The sequence below is a fragment of the Aspergillus steynii genome (assembly GCF_002849105.1).
Source record: "Aspergillus steynii IBT 23096 chromosome Unknown P170scaffold_1, whole genome shotgun sequence".
Taxonomy (NCBI): Eukaryota; Fungi; Ascomycota; class Eurotiomycetes; order Eurotiales; family Aspergillaceae; genus Aspergillus; species Aspergillus steynii.
In genome coordinates, this window is record NW_020194398.1 from 1,317,502 (window position 1) to 1,333,615 (window position 16,114).

Sequence of the window (16,114 nt, forward strand, 5' to 3'; positions counted from 1 at the left end):
TGCGAGATGTTTGTCCATCGCAACATCAATAACAATGTACAAAATGAGACCAGCAAGTATTGACTAGATTGCTGCGCGGTTGACTACAAGAGCCGCTGCTGATATCGATCTTCCGAGACAATCGCGGGCATTGCAGCCATGGATGAACCTCAAACAGTTCGCAAACGGCCTCGGCCTGTAGTCTCCTGTCTGCGATGCAGAGAGAAGAAATTGAAGTGCGACCGAGTGTCGCCATGTGTGAACTGCAATAAGGCTGCGTGTCCTGCAGATTGCAGGTATAGTCAAGATCCAGGCGCTTCCGATCGACCCACCAAAGCTAGGCGAGCAGCGACTAGTACGGAGACCGTCGACCAGCATCCGGACCAGCGAGGCAACGATCCAGCAAGGGCTGGGGGCACAGGGATTATTGAAGACCTGCAGCAGCGGGTCGCTAAGTTGGAGGAGCTTCTCTCTGCTCGGTCTAGACCGGCTAATTGTGATGATGTTCCTGAAACTTGCATTCCGGATGCTAGGTATGGAAATCATACCTTCGGTTCATGGCGTTAGTTGACTAATCATGTAATGTTTAAAGCAATGCAAATGAGGATGCAGAAGCGTCGACTGCATTCTCTGGTACTCTTGTGGTGAAGGGGAATAGGACGCGGTACCACGGGCAGAATAACAGAACCACGCTTTTGAAACAGGTAGCACTTATCCTTTCTTAAATTGTATATAGTCCGAATTGACATGTTGGACAGTTTCCGGAGGCCAAACAATATATTGGTCGATTCACAGAAGACCCGGTCATGGTAGGATTGGCCAAGGAAGTACAATTCCTTCAGAGCAAATCGCAGGCACCGTTGAATTCTCCGGGGAGTGTCTCCGATTCGGACTTCTCGCCAGAGCTTATACAGCTTCGAGCGTCTCTGCCTCCAAAAGCAGTGTGTGACCAGCTGTTGGACATATACACGCAAAATTTCGAGAAGGTATTGCGGATTCTCCATGTACCATCGTTTACGAGCCAATACACGCGGTTCTGGGTCGATCCCGACGATGAAACCGACCGATCGTGTGCATTTCTTCCTCTCCTCACAGCTGTTCTGACCGTGTCTACTACGCTAGTCGATCCGACTGCTCAACTGGGAGACCCATCCGCATGGAATTATCTCGAAAACACGGCTGTCAACCTGATTCGAACATGGCAGCGTAAACTTGGCAGAAAGCAGCATACAGAACTCGCTACGCTGCAGGTCGGCGTGCTGGTTACATTGAATCGCCGCTTGCGGTTAGAGTCAGACGAAGAGATATGGAGGGCAACAGGCACCCTAGTTCGCTCGGCAATGGTGATGGGGCTGCATGTAGACCTTTCTGGATACAGTAAGCTGTCTGCGTTTCAAGCCGAAACTCGACGTCGGCTATGGATTACAATCGCGGAAATGGATCTCCAGGCATCCGTTGAGTCGGGGATGCCGGTTATGACGCCCGACCTGGACTATAGAGCGCTCTCTCCAGCTAATCTCGACGATGCCGACTTCGATGAATCAACAGCTGAACTACCGCCACCCAAGCCTTTGCATGAAAGAACAGACTCGCTCGCACAAGTCACTCTGGCAATCTCTTTATCGCAACGCATCAAGGCCATGGTCTTTGTCAAAAATACTGGCCCGACGCATAATCTGAGCGCAACACTGGAACATGGCCGAGTTTTGGAAGAACAACTACAACAAATCCCTGACTTACTGAAGCTAGATCGCAACCCTCCAGATGATGATACGCCAGCATCTTTGCTAAACCGCGTTCTACTGGACATTCACATCCGCAGATCGCTGCTCTGCCTCTACAGACCGGTAGCTATGAAGGAGAGCCAAGAAGCCGATTATCATACACTACAGCAATCCTGCCTGGAGTCTTCACTCGCGATCCTATCTTACCAAGACCTCTTCGATCCCAGTGTGGCCGATCTGGACCTGTTCACCTCGAGCGTTTACTCGGACCTATTCCAATCCATTTGCAAGAACGACCTCCTACGGGCCGCTTTGAGTGTTTGTGGATACATGAAAACGTCTGGTAAAAATCCACACACCCCAGCCAGTAACTCCAGCGTTGGCCTGGCAAAACAGACCCCGATGCATAGCAAGGCCAGCCTAACACGCATTGTCGAGGCCACTCTCGATGCATTGACTCGCAGGGTCGCCCATCCCGGAAGCAATGTCAAAGATATTATTCTTCTTGCAATCGTTCTCCAATCGGTGCGAGCTCGCAGCTCCTCCCAAGTGAAAGATCATTGGATGCAAGAAGGGGCAAAGAAGGCCTTCTCGGCTTGTCGACAGCACCTATTTTCGTCTGTTACAGATGAGTCTGTAGCAGGGAACATTGCTGACCTTGCACAGTTGGTAAGCATCGCCTAGGATGATTCGTATTTATGATTTTTTCTGATCGTGTACCTGCAGCTTCAGTCCAGCCAGGCCCTGTTTCCTTCTGGTGATGCAACCGGGCTCACGCCTCATGCTCAACTGCCTGATCTTCTAGGACAATCTTCCGCTTTACTGGACGAATTCAACGATTTCCAAGGAAACCTTTTTCAATTTGATGATGGGCCGTTTGCATGGAATCCATGAACTCGACGTTTGTCCAACCCGTCATAAGACGCAACCCCCTGACAGCATGATGCCGCAAATTATTCATTAGCATCTACTATGACATGATCTGTTTCGGCGAATCTGCTCCATAATTGACATTTGCCGTCAAGTCTGGGAAGACGTGCGATATCACAGCAAACCCCAAGAACACAGAGAGAAGGCAACTTACACGGTATGGTGGTTTAAACCTGAGTTCATTCTCGTATATCTCCAACGAGACAAAAAGCCAGCTATGTGAAGACTAACTAGACCAGAGACAACTTTCATTTCCCGCCAAGAGCAATAAGACGTGCAACCGAGAGCCTGATACTTGGTCCACAGCCGTCCTGTCGTGCCATCACGTTCATTATACAAACACCCCAGCTCCGAACAAACCTTTTCTAGGGTAACCTTTTTGTCCGATATGCCTCTTCAAATGGGGCTGTGCACGCCTTATCTGAGCTTCCTGAGATCTACAAATTACAATGGACTAAAAACAAAATGACTACACTGGAGGTATAAAATCAAGCAATGAAAAATATTCACGAATCCTCTAGCTATTCCCGAACAAAACAAATAAGTAACAAAACAATCTGACCAACACACACTTCAATCTCAGACAAAACGCCAGAAAATCGGTAAATGACCCCGATAACCGACATGCTGTCTAGAAGCACTCACCAAGAGTCTCATTCGGCTCCTCCTGAGCCTGCTGCTTGATAGGGCGCTCCTCACGAACACTCTTACCCCTGACCAATGGACCACGTGGAACCTTTGGCTTCTGCTCAGGGCACTTATCGTGCTTGCCATGGAGCGAGCATCGGCGGCACGAAGGGGCCTCGGGAGTCTGGCTGCGAGAAGTCACTCCTTTTCTGACAATCCGTCCCTGGGCGCCTCCCTTCTTGATTGGAAAGGTTGGTGTCTTGACGGGCTTGCTTGCAGCCTTTTCGCGCTCCTCTCGTGGCTTGCTCAGCTCCTCGAGCTGCTTCTCGAACTCGGGAACTGCATCCTCTGGAGTGTCGGGGAACACTTCAACCTCATTGTCATTGGAATCCTGCTGGAGGCTAATCTCGCGATCCGGAATCTCCAGAGTCAATCCGGCCAGCTTCGCACGGAGGCTGCTCTGGGCAGGAGCCACTTCCGCAGGAACCATCTCAACGGGAGCCTCCTCGATAGAGGATTCTTCAGCAGGGGCTTCCTCGGCAGGGGCTTCCTCGACAGGCTCCTGAACAGGCTCCTCCTCGACAGGATCTTCATCAGCAGGCTCCTCATCAGCAGGAGCTTTCTCGACAGACTCTTCCTCAATAGGAGCATCATTAATAGGCTCCTCCTCAACAGATTCCTCCTCAACAGGCTCGTCATCAACAGGCTCCTCATCAAGAGACTCCTCCTCAACAGGCTCTTCGTTAGCAGGCTCTTCCTCCACAGAACCCTCATCCGCAGAATCATCATCCGCAGATTCATCATCAACAGGAACCACTTCCACAGAAGAAACGACCTGTTCATCTACCAGGCCATTAGAATCGTCCTGGGCCGGCTCTTCATCGATCAAGTGACCATCCTGCTCCTCAACACCGCTCTCCTCAGAACTCTCCTCAACAGAAGAGGAAGACTCAGCCGCCTGAGACCCGACCTCTGCCATCGTCATTGTTCGGTCTGGGCCATCCGCGAACACCATCTTCGCGGTCACACTAAGACGCTTGGTCTCGCGCCTAGGGCTCTGAGACTTCCTAATCCTCATGGTGGGAGTGGGGCGGTATCTGTCGGTTGGAAGGACGCAGTAAGGACACTCGTCGCGGTTACCGGCGAACATGCTCCTGCACTTTTCGCACAGTTTGACATGGTTGTTGCGATAGCAGCTGGGCTTCGGAGCACCGGAGCACACGAAGCACTGCCGCTGGGAGGATGCGAGAGGCATGGTTACGGGGTTGGGGGATTATCTGTTGGTGAGTGGGCTTCGGTAGAGATATATACTGAATGGTCGGCCTGCAGAGATGAGTGAAGGGGATAGTTGGCGATATTGATGTATGTGTTGATGATGCATCTTCTTATGGCAGAATTGCTCTATTTATATTACGATCAAGTCCTTTGAAAACGCTGCTTTCATTTTGTAGACAAAGAGAGATATCTCATATCCCAGTCTTTAAGTGATGATAATAATGCTCGCTTTTGAGCAGGGAGTGGCGTAAATTGAAATGTCCGAATTCATAATGAGCTGAACGCAGTGTTCAATAACAGAGTTTGTGTAGTTTACTGGAGCTACCCTCATATCGTGAGGTGCTTGGGTGGGATTTCTTTGGTCTTGCGATAATGTCATTGTTTGTTTGGCGGATATCTCTGGCAGGTACTTCAAATTTCCGTGTGTCTTTGTTGCTCTTCCCATGAGGCTTTCCCATCATCGATTGTTCTTTGTTATGCGGTGCGTACGATATCACAGTGGACTTTGAATTGGCAGAGACACAAGATAGTCAGCGTCTTTGCAAAAACCATCATGTTTGAACAAAAACTTGTAATAGTCTAAGCAACCGCGAGCTTATGCATGTTAATTCTAGAATTATCCAATGTTCATTATTCTAATACAGACTACGAATACTTCTTTAGCACGTACAAGACGGCTAATAGTCGGGCATCGTCCTCCCTATCTCCAGTGATCTCGATCGTCTTTGAGAAGCAATGACAAATTTCCTGACCAACTTCCGTGTGTCCGGACCCAAATAAGAATTTCGCGCAAACCCACCTCCGTCTCTATACAAACACGGCAGGACTACACGCGCAGCCCGCTGCTATTAATGAACACAGCGAGTCATACCAGAGTATATACACTCCCACCGGCTGAACTATCCCCAAACGATCCAGTTGAAACAACATCCCGTGGAAACCTTCCCGTCCCCGGAGCCTTCTCCCCATGGTCCGACTGCAGACAACAAGCCATGGTTACAGCCGTGAGACCTGCCCTATAGAATGATTTCTACGATTCCACCTGCAGATCTAGGCCCGTGATCACCCGCTATGTGCGGAAGACAAAGGCAAAGAGACATGGAGGTGCATGGGGATAGATAGTCCTTTTCGTTCGTATTATAATTCACAGGAGAACATTCGCGGTCAAATACTTCATAGACAACCTGAATTCTTGTGCATATGCCATAGAATACCTCTAGTTTGACTACAAGAAGTCCTCGAGTCAAAATCTGTTCTTCATGATCTATAAAAAACGGCTGGACCATCAGTTCAAGGTTCCAACTTTTAAGTTTAGACCAGTGTTTAACTATGTTTCGGGCTACACTAGCCCCCCTTTTCTATCCCCTTCGGCTAAGAATTTAGCTGACATAGTCGGGGAATTATTGATTAGTCTTGAGTTTAGGTCCGCTTTTATCCACTGTCAGTTAGCTTGATCACTTCAAGCCACTCGTACGGACTGTGGTGATTCCGGCATCCGTTCTTCCCGTGGCTGGTGAGAAGATTTTTTATATACCCCATTTGAACTCAAGATCTGGGATACTACTTGTTGTTAGTCAAATACTTATGTGAAGAATTAGAATTCAGGAGACAGAGCAGATGTCACTCACAATTGACACCACAGCTACCATTCATCCTACTACAGGCACGGTTTCAAGACCTTCCTTGTCACCGAACCTATCCCGCGGAGCAGGGATCAAGGTTACGTCCGTAGCCTAAAGATATACTCAAACCATCGTCTGTTTGATCTCCGTTATTTATAGCAGGATTCCCTAGCGCGATGACGGCCAGAAAATCCCCGATTGTCGCTGGGGCAAGCCTGGAAGGACGAACTCCGTGCTTGAGTTGCACTATGTGGATCCCGTTGGGCAGTTTCAGGTACAGCGTAGTTCGTGAGTTGTTCCCGAAGACATACGAGGATCCACATCCAGAACTCTAATCGGCTCGACAGTGGGTCGTTGGAGCATTAGTTGCTAATTTTGGCTTGGACTGAGAGGCTACAGACTGGATTGGAGAGCGAGTTCGGGGAGAAGATCCTCTTTCGTCGGGGTTAGGGTCAAGGGTGTGGTTGGACTAGAAACGACCGGTGCTAGAGCTGCGCTTGGCGATATCGCTAGGGTTTAGTACGATCTTTAACAATTCCCTTTCGTTTTAGTGTTTTTGGTGGGCTGTTAAGGGACATATTCGGATGTCGTCGGCTGGTTGCTTCCTCGGGGTGAAAAGCTTTTCATGAGATTCTGTAGAGGAATATAGATACCAACTATGTGTCGTGGTTGATCGCGTACCCCCAAATAAAAGAATCAAAGGTGGTCTTCAACAGTCAGATGGACGATGGCTAATACACTCAAGTAGACAAGCCTCGCCTTGACATCGCAAGACCCAAATGGAATCCATATTTAGCCAAGTGCGTTTCACGAATAGCTCACCCCGGAGTCGCTGTTCCTGTCTGAAACCTGGATCTACTATCGATCCTATCCATATCCTGAATAGCCTCGTTTCAACATGACTCTCCACTCGAGGTATGGCAATCATTCAACCTCCAAGGTGCAAAGACATACAAACACTACCTCTAGAATACTGACCACAGCATCCCAAGAAATTTATATAAAGACCTCCAAATCCCCAGTCCATCCATCCATTCTCATCCTCATCAACTTCACTTCTCTCTTTCTTTCCTAATCTTCTTAATCATAATAATCCCCAATACCCTCTTTACGATTTCCTTAAGTCAATACTTTACTCCAATCTTCTAATTTCCCTCCCTCAAAATGCATATTGCTCTTTACACCCTCGCCTTCTCGGCCGCCTCTACCCTCGCGGCGCCGTACAACCGCACCCTGAACGCTGGCGTTCCCACCCGAATCCTCGCCCCCGTCGCCGAGGCCGTCAACTCCCCCGAGCCCAACCATCTCGAGGCCCGTACCTTCGGTCTCCTGGCCTGGCTGGCCCACAAGCACGGTCTGCTGGGTGGCAGCGGTAGCGGCAGTGCCGACGTCAGCGGCAGCGGCAGCGCCGGTCTCGGAGGCGGCCTTTCTGGTGGTCTCAGCGGTAGCGGAAGCGCTGGAGCCGATGTTAGCGGCAGTGCTGGTGCTGGCGCCGGAGGTAGCGCTTCTGGAAGCGCTGACGAAGATTGTGATGATGATCTGAGCGGTGGTGCCTCTGGCAGCGCCGGAGGAAGTGCTGGCGGTAGCGCTGGCGGTGATGTTTCCGGCAGTATTGGTGGAAGCGGAAGCGCTGGTGCTGATATTGGTGGCGGCGCTTCTGGCAGTGCTGGAGGAGATGTTTCTGGCAGTGCCGGTGGAAGTGCAGGAGGCAGCGCCGGCGGAGATGTTGGCGGCGGTGCTTCTGGCAGTGCTAGTGGAAGTGCTGGTGGCAGCGCTGGTGGCGATGTCTCCGGTGATGTTGGTGGAAGTGGAAGCGCCGGCGGCAGTGCTGGTGGTGATGTTTCTGGCAGCGCCAGTGGAGATGTCGGTGGCAGTGTCGGCGGCGATGTCTCTGGCAGTGCCGGCGGAAATGCAGAGGGCGGTGCTTCCGGAAGCGCGGGGGGTGATGTCGGTGGTAGTGCCGGCGGAGATGTGTCCGGCGGCGCCAGCGGAGACGTCGGAGGCAGTGCCGGCGGAAGTGCCGGTGGAAGCGCTGGCGGCGATGTTAGCGGAAGCGGCAGCGGCAGCGCAGAAGGTGACTCCGAAGGAAGCTCCGGTGCCGATGTCAGCCCAACCACTGGTGGCAGTGCCGGAGGAAGCGCCGGCGGTGATGTTTCTGGCAGCGCTGGCGGAGATGTCTCCGGCGGTGCCAGCGGCGATGTTGGCGGTAGCGCCGGTGGTGACGTCTCTGGAAGTGCTGGAGGAAGTGCCGGTGGTGATGTTTCCGGAAACGCCGGTGGCAGCGCTGGTGGTGACACTGAGGGAAGCGATGGTGCCGACATCTCCGGCAGCGCTGGTGGTGACACCGAAGGAAACGCCGGCGCCGACGTCAGCGGAACCACCGGCGGAGGAGCCAGCGGAGGAGTCAGCGGACACATCGGCGGAAGTGCGGGCGGAGATGTCAGCGGAAATGCCGGAGCCAGCGCGGGCGGTGACGCCGGCGCGGATGCCAGCGGATCCGCCAAGGGATCCGGCAGCGGAAGCTCCAGCAGCAGCTCGTCCTCTTCTTCGTCGAGCTCCTCTTCGAGCTCGGCCTCGTCTTCCTCCTCGTCTTCCAGCAGCAGCTCTTCCTCCGACTCCCCTGATGAGGAATGCGAGTGCGAAGAAGAGTAAACGCACTCTTTTATCGAAAACACCACTGCGACCTCGGCCTTTCAGTGTCATGATACCTGCTAATTTATCTCTCTCGGGGTATTTCTCGCCTTTCATCCGATTTGTCGCTTCAGCTCACCTGGGCTAGCCTTGTCAACGCTCACTGTTTCTTTCCTGTTTTGATCATTATACTTACCTACCTGTCACTCGTTACTGTAATAAATAATCCGCTCGTTTGGGTCAGTTATAACTGACTTTTCAATAATATCATACACTTTTCAGTGAAATCTGAAATCTGACTTTGAATGAAAATAGTTTGTAGAGCAGACTTTAAGAACCCCTTTCAGCCAGGTAGAACTTGAACTCGATTGACGAGTCGCGAAAACTCCGTTTCTTTTTCAGACTCGTAATGTGAGCAGATTCTAGTCAGCTTTAGTTATATCTATGGCCCAACACGGAAATGTCCTCCATACCTGTCAGTTGTTCGCACATGGCTCCCTTTCACAAATACGTCTCTTTCTCTCATACTAGAGGGCAAAGTGGCTCAAAATGCACCAGGCATTTTTGCATGCGGTATTCGAATCTCACAAGGTGTCAAACAATGCAGCCTATGGCATATGCAGGCTGGCGAAGGGCTTTAATAATGACTACTAATTTCGAAAGCCTCTCTGGGATATCAAAAACCATTAAATGACCTTGAAGCAACGGACAATGACCAACCTAATCAGACATATCTAGATTATCTGCCAAGAAGCTTTCCGGAACACCGTTGTCCAACAGCCATCTCAATATATCGTCGCGACCTAAGCCTCTAGCCTCTGACCCCAAGTTCCGAATAAACAAAAGCTCGTTACTAGTCGGCTCAACGCCTTGCCACTCGGCCCTGCCTTGGAGTAGGATGCTCAAGATTGCATCGTTTCGGCTTTTTAAGGCCAAAAGGATTGCTTCACAGGTAATAGGGGCTCCTTTGAAGACTAGCAGACGTATGACTTCAACGTATTCACCCTCTGAAGCAACGATCAGGGCAGTTGGATGGATTGGAAACTCCTTTTCGAAAATCTTTTCCAGCAACTGCTGCTTCCCATGCTGAGCGGCCAAGATAATGAGCTTCTCACATAGTTCCTTATCTTCCAGTACATGATGTGGGCAGTAGTCGTAGAGAATTTCGATGCTGTCAATACGGCCCAGTGCTAACGCCAGATGCAATAGGTCATTCTGCAACACAACCGGGAGGTCGGGCCGAATGAAAATCTTCAATGTCGACCTGACAAACTCGGCCGAATCGAGCTGAGCAGAGGTATCGAAGTTTGAACTGTTGACAGAAGCCCCAGCTTTGAGGATCTGGCGGATAATTTGGTCGTTCCCACATCCTACCGCAGCTAACGAGAGCTTGTACACTAGTGGGTCTTGCCCGATAATCCCTGATTCGAGGATTACATTTATGTATAATTCACATTGTGCCAGTACGATATATCTGGGGTGAATTGAGTATGCTATGGCAACCAGAAGAAGGTCGATGGGAGGGGGAAAGTTGTCCCGAAAGTTATGTGAAAGCGACATTAAATCTGGATACTGCGCGATTGAGTTTCCAAGGGCCTTTAGCAGTGTTGTTGCAACGCGGATGAACGGATGGCTTGGATACAAGGTTGCCGGATGGTGACCGCCTCTGAGTAACAAGTGGACCATCTCCTTGTCGGAATTGAGCGCAGCGATCGATACGAGACTTTGTTGAGCTCCATCGGTCATTGAAATGTCTGCACTCTCTGCAAGAAATGCCCGCACGGCGTCTCGTTTCTTATTCATGACAGCCAGATGAAGTGCTGTCCTACCTAAACCGTCTCGTTCATCAGTGGCCGCGTGGCGTGTAATTAGGCGATTAATTACTTGTTCATGCCCATGAATTGCTTCCAAGTGAAGTGCCGTGGAGCCGTCTTTATCCTTTTGATCAATCCGTAACATTTCTCTATCAAGTAAAACGTCAGTAACACCCAGATGGCCCATGACAACGGCGTGGTGCAAAGCAGTTTGACCATTCTCGTCCAACATATTGAAGGTACTATGACCCATTATTTGTACTAAGCAATCACTGTTTCCCGCTCTAGCAGCAAGATGAAGCGGTTGCAAATTGTTGTACGGATGTAGTGGTAATCGGAAAACATCAGTCCGCGGCTGAAGGCCTCTCGAGCGCATTAAGACGGAGATTAGTGGGTTGTGGTGTTCCACGATGGCATAGCCCAACATCCCGGCAAAATGGGAGTCCATGGACAAGCCCAAGGGCTCCCAAGGGTGGATGTTCCATGCGAAGTTCCGCTCCAGAGCAAGTCTCTCGAATCGATCCCAGTTTGTAGACGACTGGGTAAGGTGCTTGGTGAGTGGAAGCCATTGCTTTTTGGCAAACTCGAAGAAAGCTGGTGGCTCTTGCTGGCGTTGCTTATTCGATGGGTTTAAAGGTAGTCGAATTGCGACTCTGTTAGCCTTTTTGAAGCCTAGTCGACTAGCGTATGGGATATGGTTCCACAAATTCTGCATCATAGTCCCAGCATTTACTGCGGCCTGTTTGGGTTTCTCAGTGGACACCAGCGCCCGGGAATACGCTGGTGAAAGAAGATGCCTCATGCAAAGCGCACCAAGTGCGGCTCTTTCATCTCCAAGAACAATTTCACCAAACCAGGAATAGTGTTCCCCACCTTTATTTTCCAAGAACTGAAGAACTGAGTAGTGGGTAAGATGAATCTTGTCATTGACGTCCCAGGTGATGAGATGGGAGCAAGACTTGACAAGTTCTTTGACGGGTACGAAATTATCAAGAACAATATCACCCGTCTGTGGATCCATTGCAACCGCTTCTTGAAGCTGACGACCCGTAAATGGACTTGTAGCGATGGATACCCACGGCAAAACTTGCCTCGCAAACATTTGGCTTTTTCCGCTGATTTTAGAAAGACAACGATCATAGGTTGTGCTGAGGTCCTTGGGAAGATTGTTGAGTGTTTTTCGGATGTCGGCGTCCGTGTAACACTCGTCCCATAGCATATCTAGCTGTAAGCTGACCCAAAGCATCCTGGATGTTTATATCAGTCTCTAGTTCTAGGCATAATGGTGTTTCTCCCTTTCTTACATATGACCAGCTTTTCCAATTAATGTTTCGGCGATCTCTTCAAGGATAGATTCGTTTTCTGTGAGCTGTCTTTCCTTCACTTTCATGTGTATCTTCCATTCGACGAACGCTCGAAGATCGGCTTTGCTGCCCTCATCAGCCATGTTGATTGTATTGCAGTTGGGGATGGCGCCTGGCAGGTCAAGTCCCTCACGACCGGAGACAAAAATCCTCACAGGGCTCTGTTCGGCAGTTTCTCGTAATGCCCCGAGCACCATGAGAGTTTGTGATCGGTCGCATTCATCAAGTCCATCCATGACGAGTATGATACCCGACTGTGATTGACATAGAGGGACAAGTATTTCATGTATGATCTCTCTGAAGGTCGGGATTTGTTGGTCATTCCCATAAAATCTTTTGATCAAGGACCGTGCCTGTGGAGGACACGGGATTCGAAACATATCAAAATGTCCGATTATTTGTTTGATATAGCTTTCGAATACATGCTTTGCCTCCAATCTCGATCGGTTCGAATGGGTGTAGAAAAAGTGAGCGACAATATGGCCTGAATCCTGGGTACAAGATTTTAGATGCTGAATCACAGTGCTCCTAATTCGTCAGTGTTAGCAAAACTATAGACGCTTGAGGGTTCCTGAACCTCATACGTAACGAGTGTTTTCCCACAACCGACTAGACGTCTATTAGCGTTTGTCAGGACGTATGAATTCATCTCTAATTACCATGGCTTACTTTTGCCAGTTAACCACAGAAGCGGAGGCCCAGTGCCATGAAACCATGCTTTGTACGCTTGATGCTCTAGAATCCACTCAGTAGTATTCGGGCACCTGTTCCAGAGATGATTTCGATGAGCGCGATCGGGGTCGTAATCTGAAAGTCGCTCGAACATATTCTTCGTTTGTTCCACTATTGACGATTAGAGATTTCCGACGGGATACGATAATATCATTAGACTTACCTTGGTGAACAAGCGCCCATTCTGGTCGTTGCGCGAGGGCTAGGAACCGTGCAGGATCGTCCACTGTGAAGGTTTCTATTTCTTCGAATAAGAAACGGCTCAATGACGCCACAGCTTTGCATACTTCTCACCTGGGCCTATGGACCTTCTGGCAGTGATAGCATTACAAGTAACTGGAACCGACGTGACTGATAGCAATTCTTTGGCATAGGCTGCTGCAGTAGCTGCGGCGTATGCCTGCCACTTCTTGTTTTTATGAGAGTCGGAATAATCACAGATTCCTCGAATAACCAAACAAGGAAAATGATTCATGAGACCAGCTGCTTCCATTTCGAAGCACATGATTCCCAGTTCCCTTGCATATCGGTCTCTAGTCTTCGCATCCTTGATGACCTGGTTTCCCGAGGCCAGAAGCCCGTAGTGAATTTCGGGATTTGGGGAAGATCTAACCTTTCTTGACACTAATCGCGTTCGGTCGCATTTTGCGCATGTGTCCTCACCAGCTACATGATTAACCTCTGTGGAGAACAAGTCATCTGCGCTTCGGTTAAGATTCAAAGTCTCTGCCATTTGGGGATAGCGTTTGCTCATGTCCGTCACGAATTGGCCAATTCGGTTTGGTCTCAAATCATGTTCCGATCGCAGGTTTACGACAGCAGTGAGAAGGATTTGTGGCGGCTTGTTCAAACTCCCAGTTCTCACGAAGGTTCTCTGGCTGATTGTCTTTCCATAGTCATACTGGATAACACCTCCAAACCCATTTGTCGGATTGCTGACCACAACATCCCCCAATCTAATGTCTGCAGTGACTGGTACTCCTCCACCGATTCCGACCATCAGACCGAAGCGAATTTGATGAAAGGTTGAGAGCATCTGAGTCGCCACCGTGGCGGCAGAAGTCGTTCCATATTCACCCGTGGGGAGGCATGCGATGACCACATTGTGGCCGGCTACTTCACCAAGAACGTAATTGTTGGAGTCATTCGCGGGCTGAGGCAGGGACTCGTGTCTGTTGATCAAAGCTGTCGTCAGCAAGTAATCATTCAATAATGACCGTTCTGCCAGGTCCAGACACTGAATGCAGGGCATACCTTTTTTCCAGCATTCCCTTGGCGGCTGTCAACTCCACCGGCAGCGCGCAAATCCAGCCCACCGTGTAGGCATCATGTGAAAGCGTTTTGTCAAAAATATGGTCGCTGGCGCTTGCCATGTGTGCTCAGGAGTCTGTTTCATGGAGATCTGGATATCTTGGATGAGAGATCCGAAGGCAAAAGGCAATCGTTGAGACTAAGCGCCCGGAGTCGGAGGGGGCGCTGATGAGTCGCGAGGCTAAATCGTGACGCTGGATCGAAGAGGTCTAGTGTCAGCACCCTGGTCACGTTGCCGCCAAGCGATGGCTGGCAGCTCGTATTCTCTAGGGGGTCGAGCCTCACCTTAGTTGATGCATCTTGCGAAATATCAAGTCGCATGCCATAACTGAAGCCGGGAAGATGGTCGGCAATTCACATTCGGAGTTCTGCTCACTACTCCAGTATTGGGCGATAGAGATGCTGTAATAATCTCCGCCTCGGAGCGTTTGCCAGATTTTAAAGAACGTAGGTAATCAGGGGCTGGCTCCTTATAAAGATAATTTACCAAATGTTAACTGGCTTAATAAGTCTCCAATCGAGCAGGATGATCAGTCTGTTTAGCGATATCAAGGTAGGTCGACCCGGAACCTGACTGCTTCGACATCCATTCCCTCCAATAACTCGGGGTATTTGTCGATGAATTCGGACGTAAGTCCCCATCCACTCTCTTGAGTGACGGTGTTCAAGAACTTTTGTCGTATTTGCAAATTGTCGTTCGCGTCGCGCTCAAGAATTGGTTCACCAAATGGCCACCTTACCCTGGCACAACAGGCCAAGTATCCGACTAGCTCAAAATAGTCGTATAGATGCCATTTTTTGATCAGGTTCATGCGCAGTTGCGGCCACACGGGGAAGTCCAGGGCATTAGGGTGTCCCCGCTGGAATTGTGCCACGATCGGGTGCATGAATGGCGGAAGGCGCGCGAATGTCGTTGGGTTCGGAGAGGCTCGCCATTTACTGAACAAATAACAAAGGAAGCCAAATCCTAGACACTCTGGATCTCTAACTCGGCGGAGCCTCATACGTTGATTGATCTGATCCGCTAGGAAGTTGCGTTTGGTTCCGTGGAGGAGATCGAGCGGAGAGGGTAGTGGCGAGCAGTCGGCAATGAGTTCTGGATATGACAGCCAGGGGCAATGCCCGGGTAGAAGGAATGCGTTATCATCGTAGCAATCCATTGGAACCAGACACCATGTGGGAGCCGAAAATGGGATTGTTTGAGAAGGATTGAAAAGGGAAATCGTAGGGAAATGCAATGCATTGTCGGAAATGGGCGAAGCAGACGGAAAAGGCGAATCCGCCGCGAAAAAGGAATTGGTGAGATCATTCAGTACATCTCCTAAAAGTCTGGATTTGTTTTCCCCACCCGTTTGAATGAGTTCTAGACTCGCTCCATAGTCTTCTGACGACGACCATTCGTCTGCAGGAAGTTCCTTGGCCAGATTATCTTGATCCTCGGGTAGTTGCACGGATTCAGCCGGTGCCGTTGATGTTGAACATTGGGACACATCCATTACAGCATTGGGGTCTTCTCGCAATATTTTGATATGGTCGCGAAGCCTCTCATTTTCCCTGCGGAGGCTCTCGATCGTCTCCATGAGTGGACCAATTGACTCACGGGGATGATTTTGCTCGCAAAACATCACTTTTTCCTCGAGAGACTTGATCAATTTCTCCTTTTTCTGGCGCATATTGTGTTGCGCTCGTCGGTCTCTAATGCGCTTCTTTTCCGACGATGACATGGAGGCGTTATTGCGGGTAGAAGCCATCTTGGCTGTGAGACTTGTCGACTTGGCGATGTTGAAAGTGGGAGGGAACGACCTCCGGCAAACAATTGGCAGGACCGGGATCGGGGCCTCTTATTGGTCCGGAGGGTTTCCACTCCTCCGACCGATGAGTCAGGTATGGCACGTGATTTGATCCTAACCACCTGCCCGATAGGGTAAGGCGCCACGCTCCTGCCTTCTTGCCTTTATGCCTGAGGCTGCAACCACACGGTAAATATAAGACCAACCAGCCCGCAGGCCTTTGAAGTCTGTTAAGGCGCATGGCTTCGAGAAGCTACAAACATCTCGATCCTAAGCTGAGTAGCAAAACATTCAGATTAAGCCCTTTTGAAAAAG

General features: G+C 50.1%; 6 protein-coding genes across 6 annotated transcripts; 1 reads left to right on the forward strand and 5 right to left on the reverse strand.

Moving 5' to 3' along the window:
- Positions 1 to 53: 53 nt before the first annotated feature.
- P170DRAFT_504880 (Zn2Cys6 transcription factor) lies at positions 54 to 2,653 on the forward strand. The gene is made up of 4 exons (XM_024854246.1): positions 54 to 512; positions 572 to 683; positions 738 to 2,372; positions 2,430 to 2,653. Exons 1-4 carry the CDS (start codon positions 139 to 141, stop codon positions 2,595 to 2,597), a joined length of 2,289 nt encoding a protein of 762 aa, XP_024709359.1. The 5' UTR covers positions 54 to 138; the 3' UTR covers positions 2,598 to 2,653.
- Positions 2,654 to 3,264: 611 nt separating this feature from the next.
- Positions 3,265 to 4,515, reverse strand: P170DRAFT_420837 (RING finger protein; the record flags this gene model as incomplete). Its single annotated transcript, XM_024847327.1, has 1 exon — positions 3,265 to 4,515. One exon carries the CDS (start codon positions 4,513 to 4,515, stop codon positions 3,265 to 3,267), a length of 1,251 nt encoding a protein of 416 aa, XP_024709360.1.
- Positions 4,516 to 7,321: 2,806 nt separating this feature from the next.
- Positions 7,322 to 8,960, reverse strand: P170DRAFT_482410 (uncharacterized protein; the record flags this gene model as incomplete). Its single annotated transcript, XM_024853884.1, has 1 exon — positions 7,322 to 8,960. A coding segment is annotated over exon 1 (1,584 nt), but the record flags the coding sequence as incomplete, so codon positions are not given.
- A 533-nt stretch (positions 8,961 to 9,493) lies between these two features.
- Positions 9,494 to 10,705, reverse strand: P170DRAFT_431743 (ankyrin; the record flags this gene model as incomplete). Its single annotated transcript, XM_024848108.1, has 2 exons — positions 10,673 to 10,705; positions 9,494 to 10,617 (listed from the first exon to the last, which is right to left on the reverse strand). A coding segment is annotated over exon 2 (1,079 nt), but the record flags the coding sequence as incomplete, so codon positions are not given.
- P170DRAFT_7759 (uncharacterized protein) lies at positions 10,531 to 14,359 on the reverse strand. Its single transcript, XM_024855381.1, has 10 exons — positions 14,295 to 14,359; positions 13,953 to 14,203; positions 12,993 to 13,870; positions 12,862 to 12,936; positions 12,636 to 12,809; positions 12,544 to 12,575; positions 11,907 to 12,478; positions 10,819 to 11,849; positions 10,673 to 10,751; positions 10,531 to 10,617 (listed from the first exon to the last, which is right to left on the reverse strand). The coding sequence occupies exons 2-10, from the start codon at positions 14,069 to 14,071 to the stop codon at positions 10,614 to 10,616; spliced, it is 2,964 nt and encodes a 987-aa protein (XP_024709363.1). The 5' UTR covers positions 14,072 to 14,203; positions 14,295 to 14,359; the 3' UTR covers positions 10,531 to 10,613.
- Positions 14,135 to 15,797, reverse strand: P170DRAFT_7779 (bZIP transcription factor). The gene is made up of 2 exons (XM_024855382.1): positions 14,295 to 15,797; positions 14,135 to 14,203 (listed from the first exon to the last, which is right to left on the reverse strand). Exon 1 carries the CDS (start codon positions 15,758 to 15,760, stop codon positions 14,558 to 14,560), a length of 1,203 nt encoding a protein of 400 aa, XP_024709364.1. The 5' UTR covers positions 15,761 to 15,797; the 3' UTR covers positions 14,135 to 14,203; positions 14,295 to 14,557.
- Positions 15,798 to 16,114: the final 317 nt, after the last annotated feature.

Coding starts and splice junctions, on each gene's coding strand:
- P170DRAFT_504880 (XM_024854246.1), top strand. CDS start 139: ATGGATGAACCTCAAACAGTTCGCAAACGGCCTCGGCCTGTAGTCTCC. Junction 513..571: donor ACTTGCATTCCGGATGCTAG/GTATGGAAATCA, acceptor TAATGTTTAAAG/CAATGCAAATGAGGATGCAG. Junction 2,373..2,429: donor TTGCTGACCTTGCACAGTTG/GTAAGCATCGCC, acceptor GTGTACCTGCAG/CTTCAGTCCAGCCAGGCCCT.
- P170DRAFT_7759 (XM_024855381.1), bottom strand. CDS start 14,071: ATGGCAAGCGCCAGCGACCATATTTTTGACAAAACGCTTTCACATGAT. Junction 12,810..12,861: donor ATGGGCGCTTGTTCACCAAG/GTAAGTCTAATG, acceptor AATCGTCAATAG/TGGAACAAACGAAGAATATG. Junction 12,479..12,543: donor AAACACTCGTTACGTATGAG/GTTCAGGAACCC, acceptor ACTGTGATTCAG/CATCTAAAATCTTGTACCCA.
- P170DRAFT_7779 (XM_024855382.1), bottom strand. CDS start 15,760: ATGGCTTCTACCCGCAATAACGCCTCCATGTCATCGTCGGAAAAGAAG.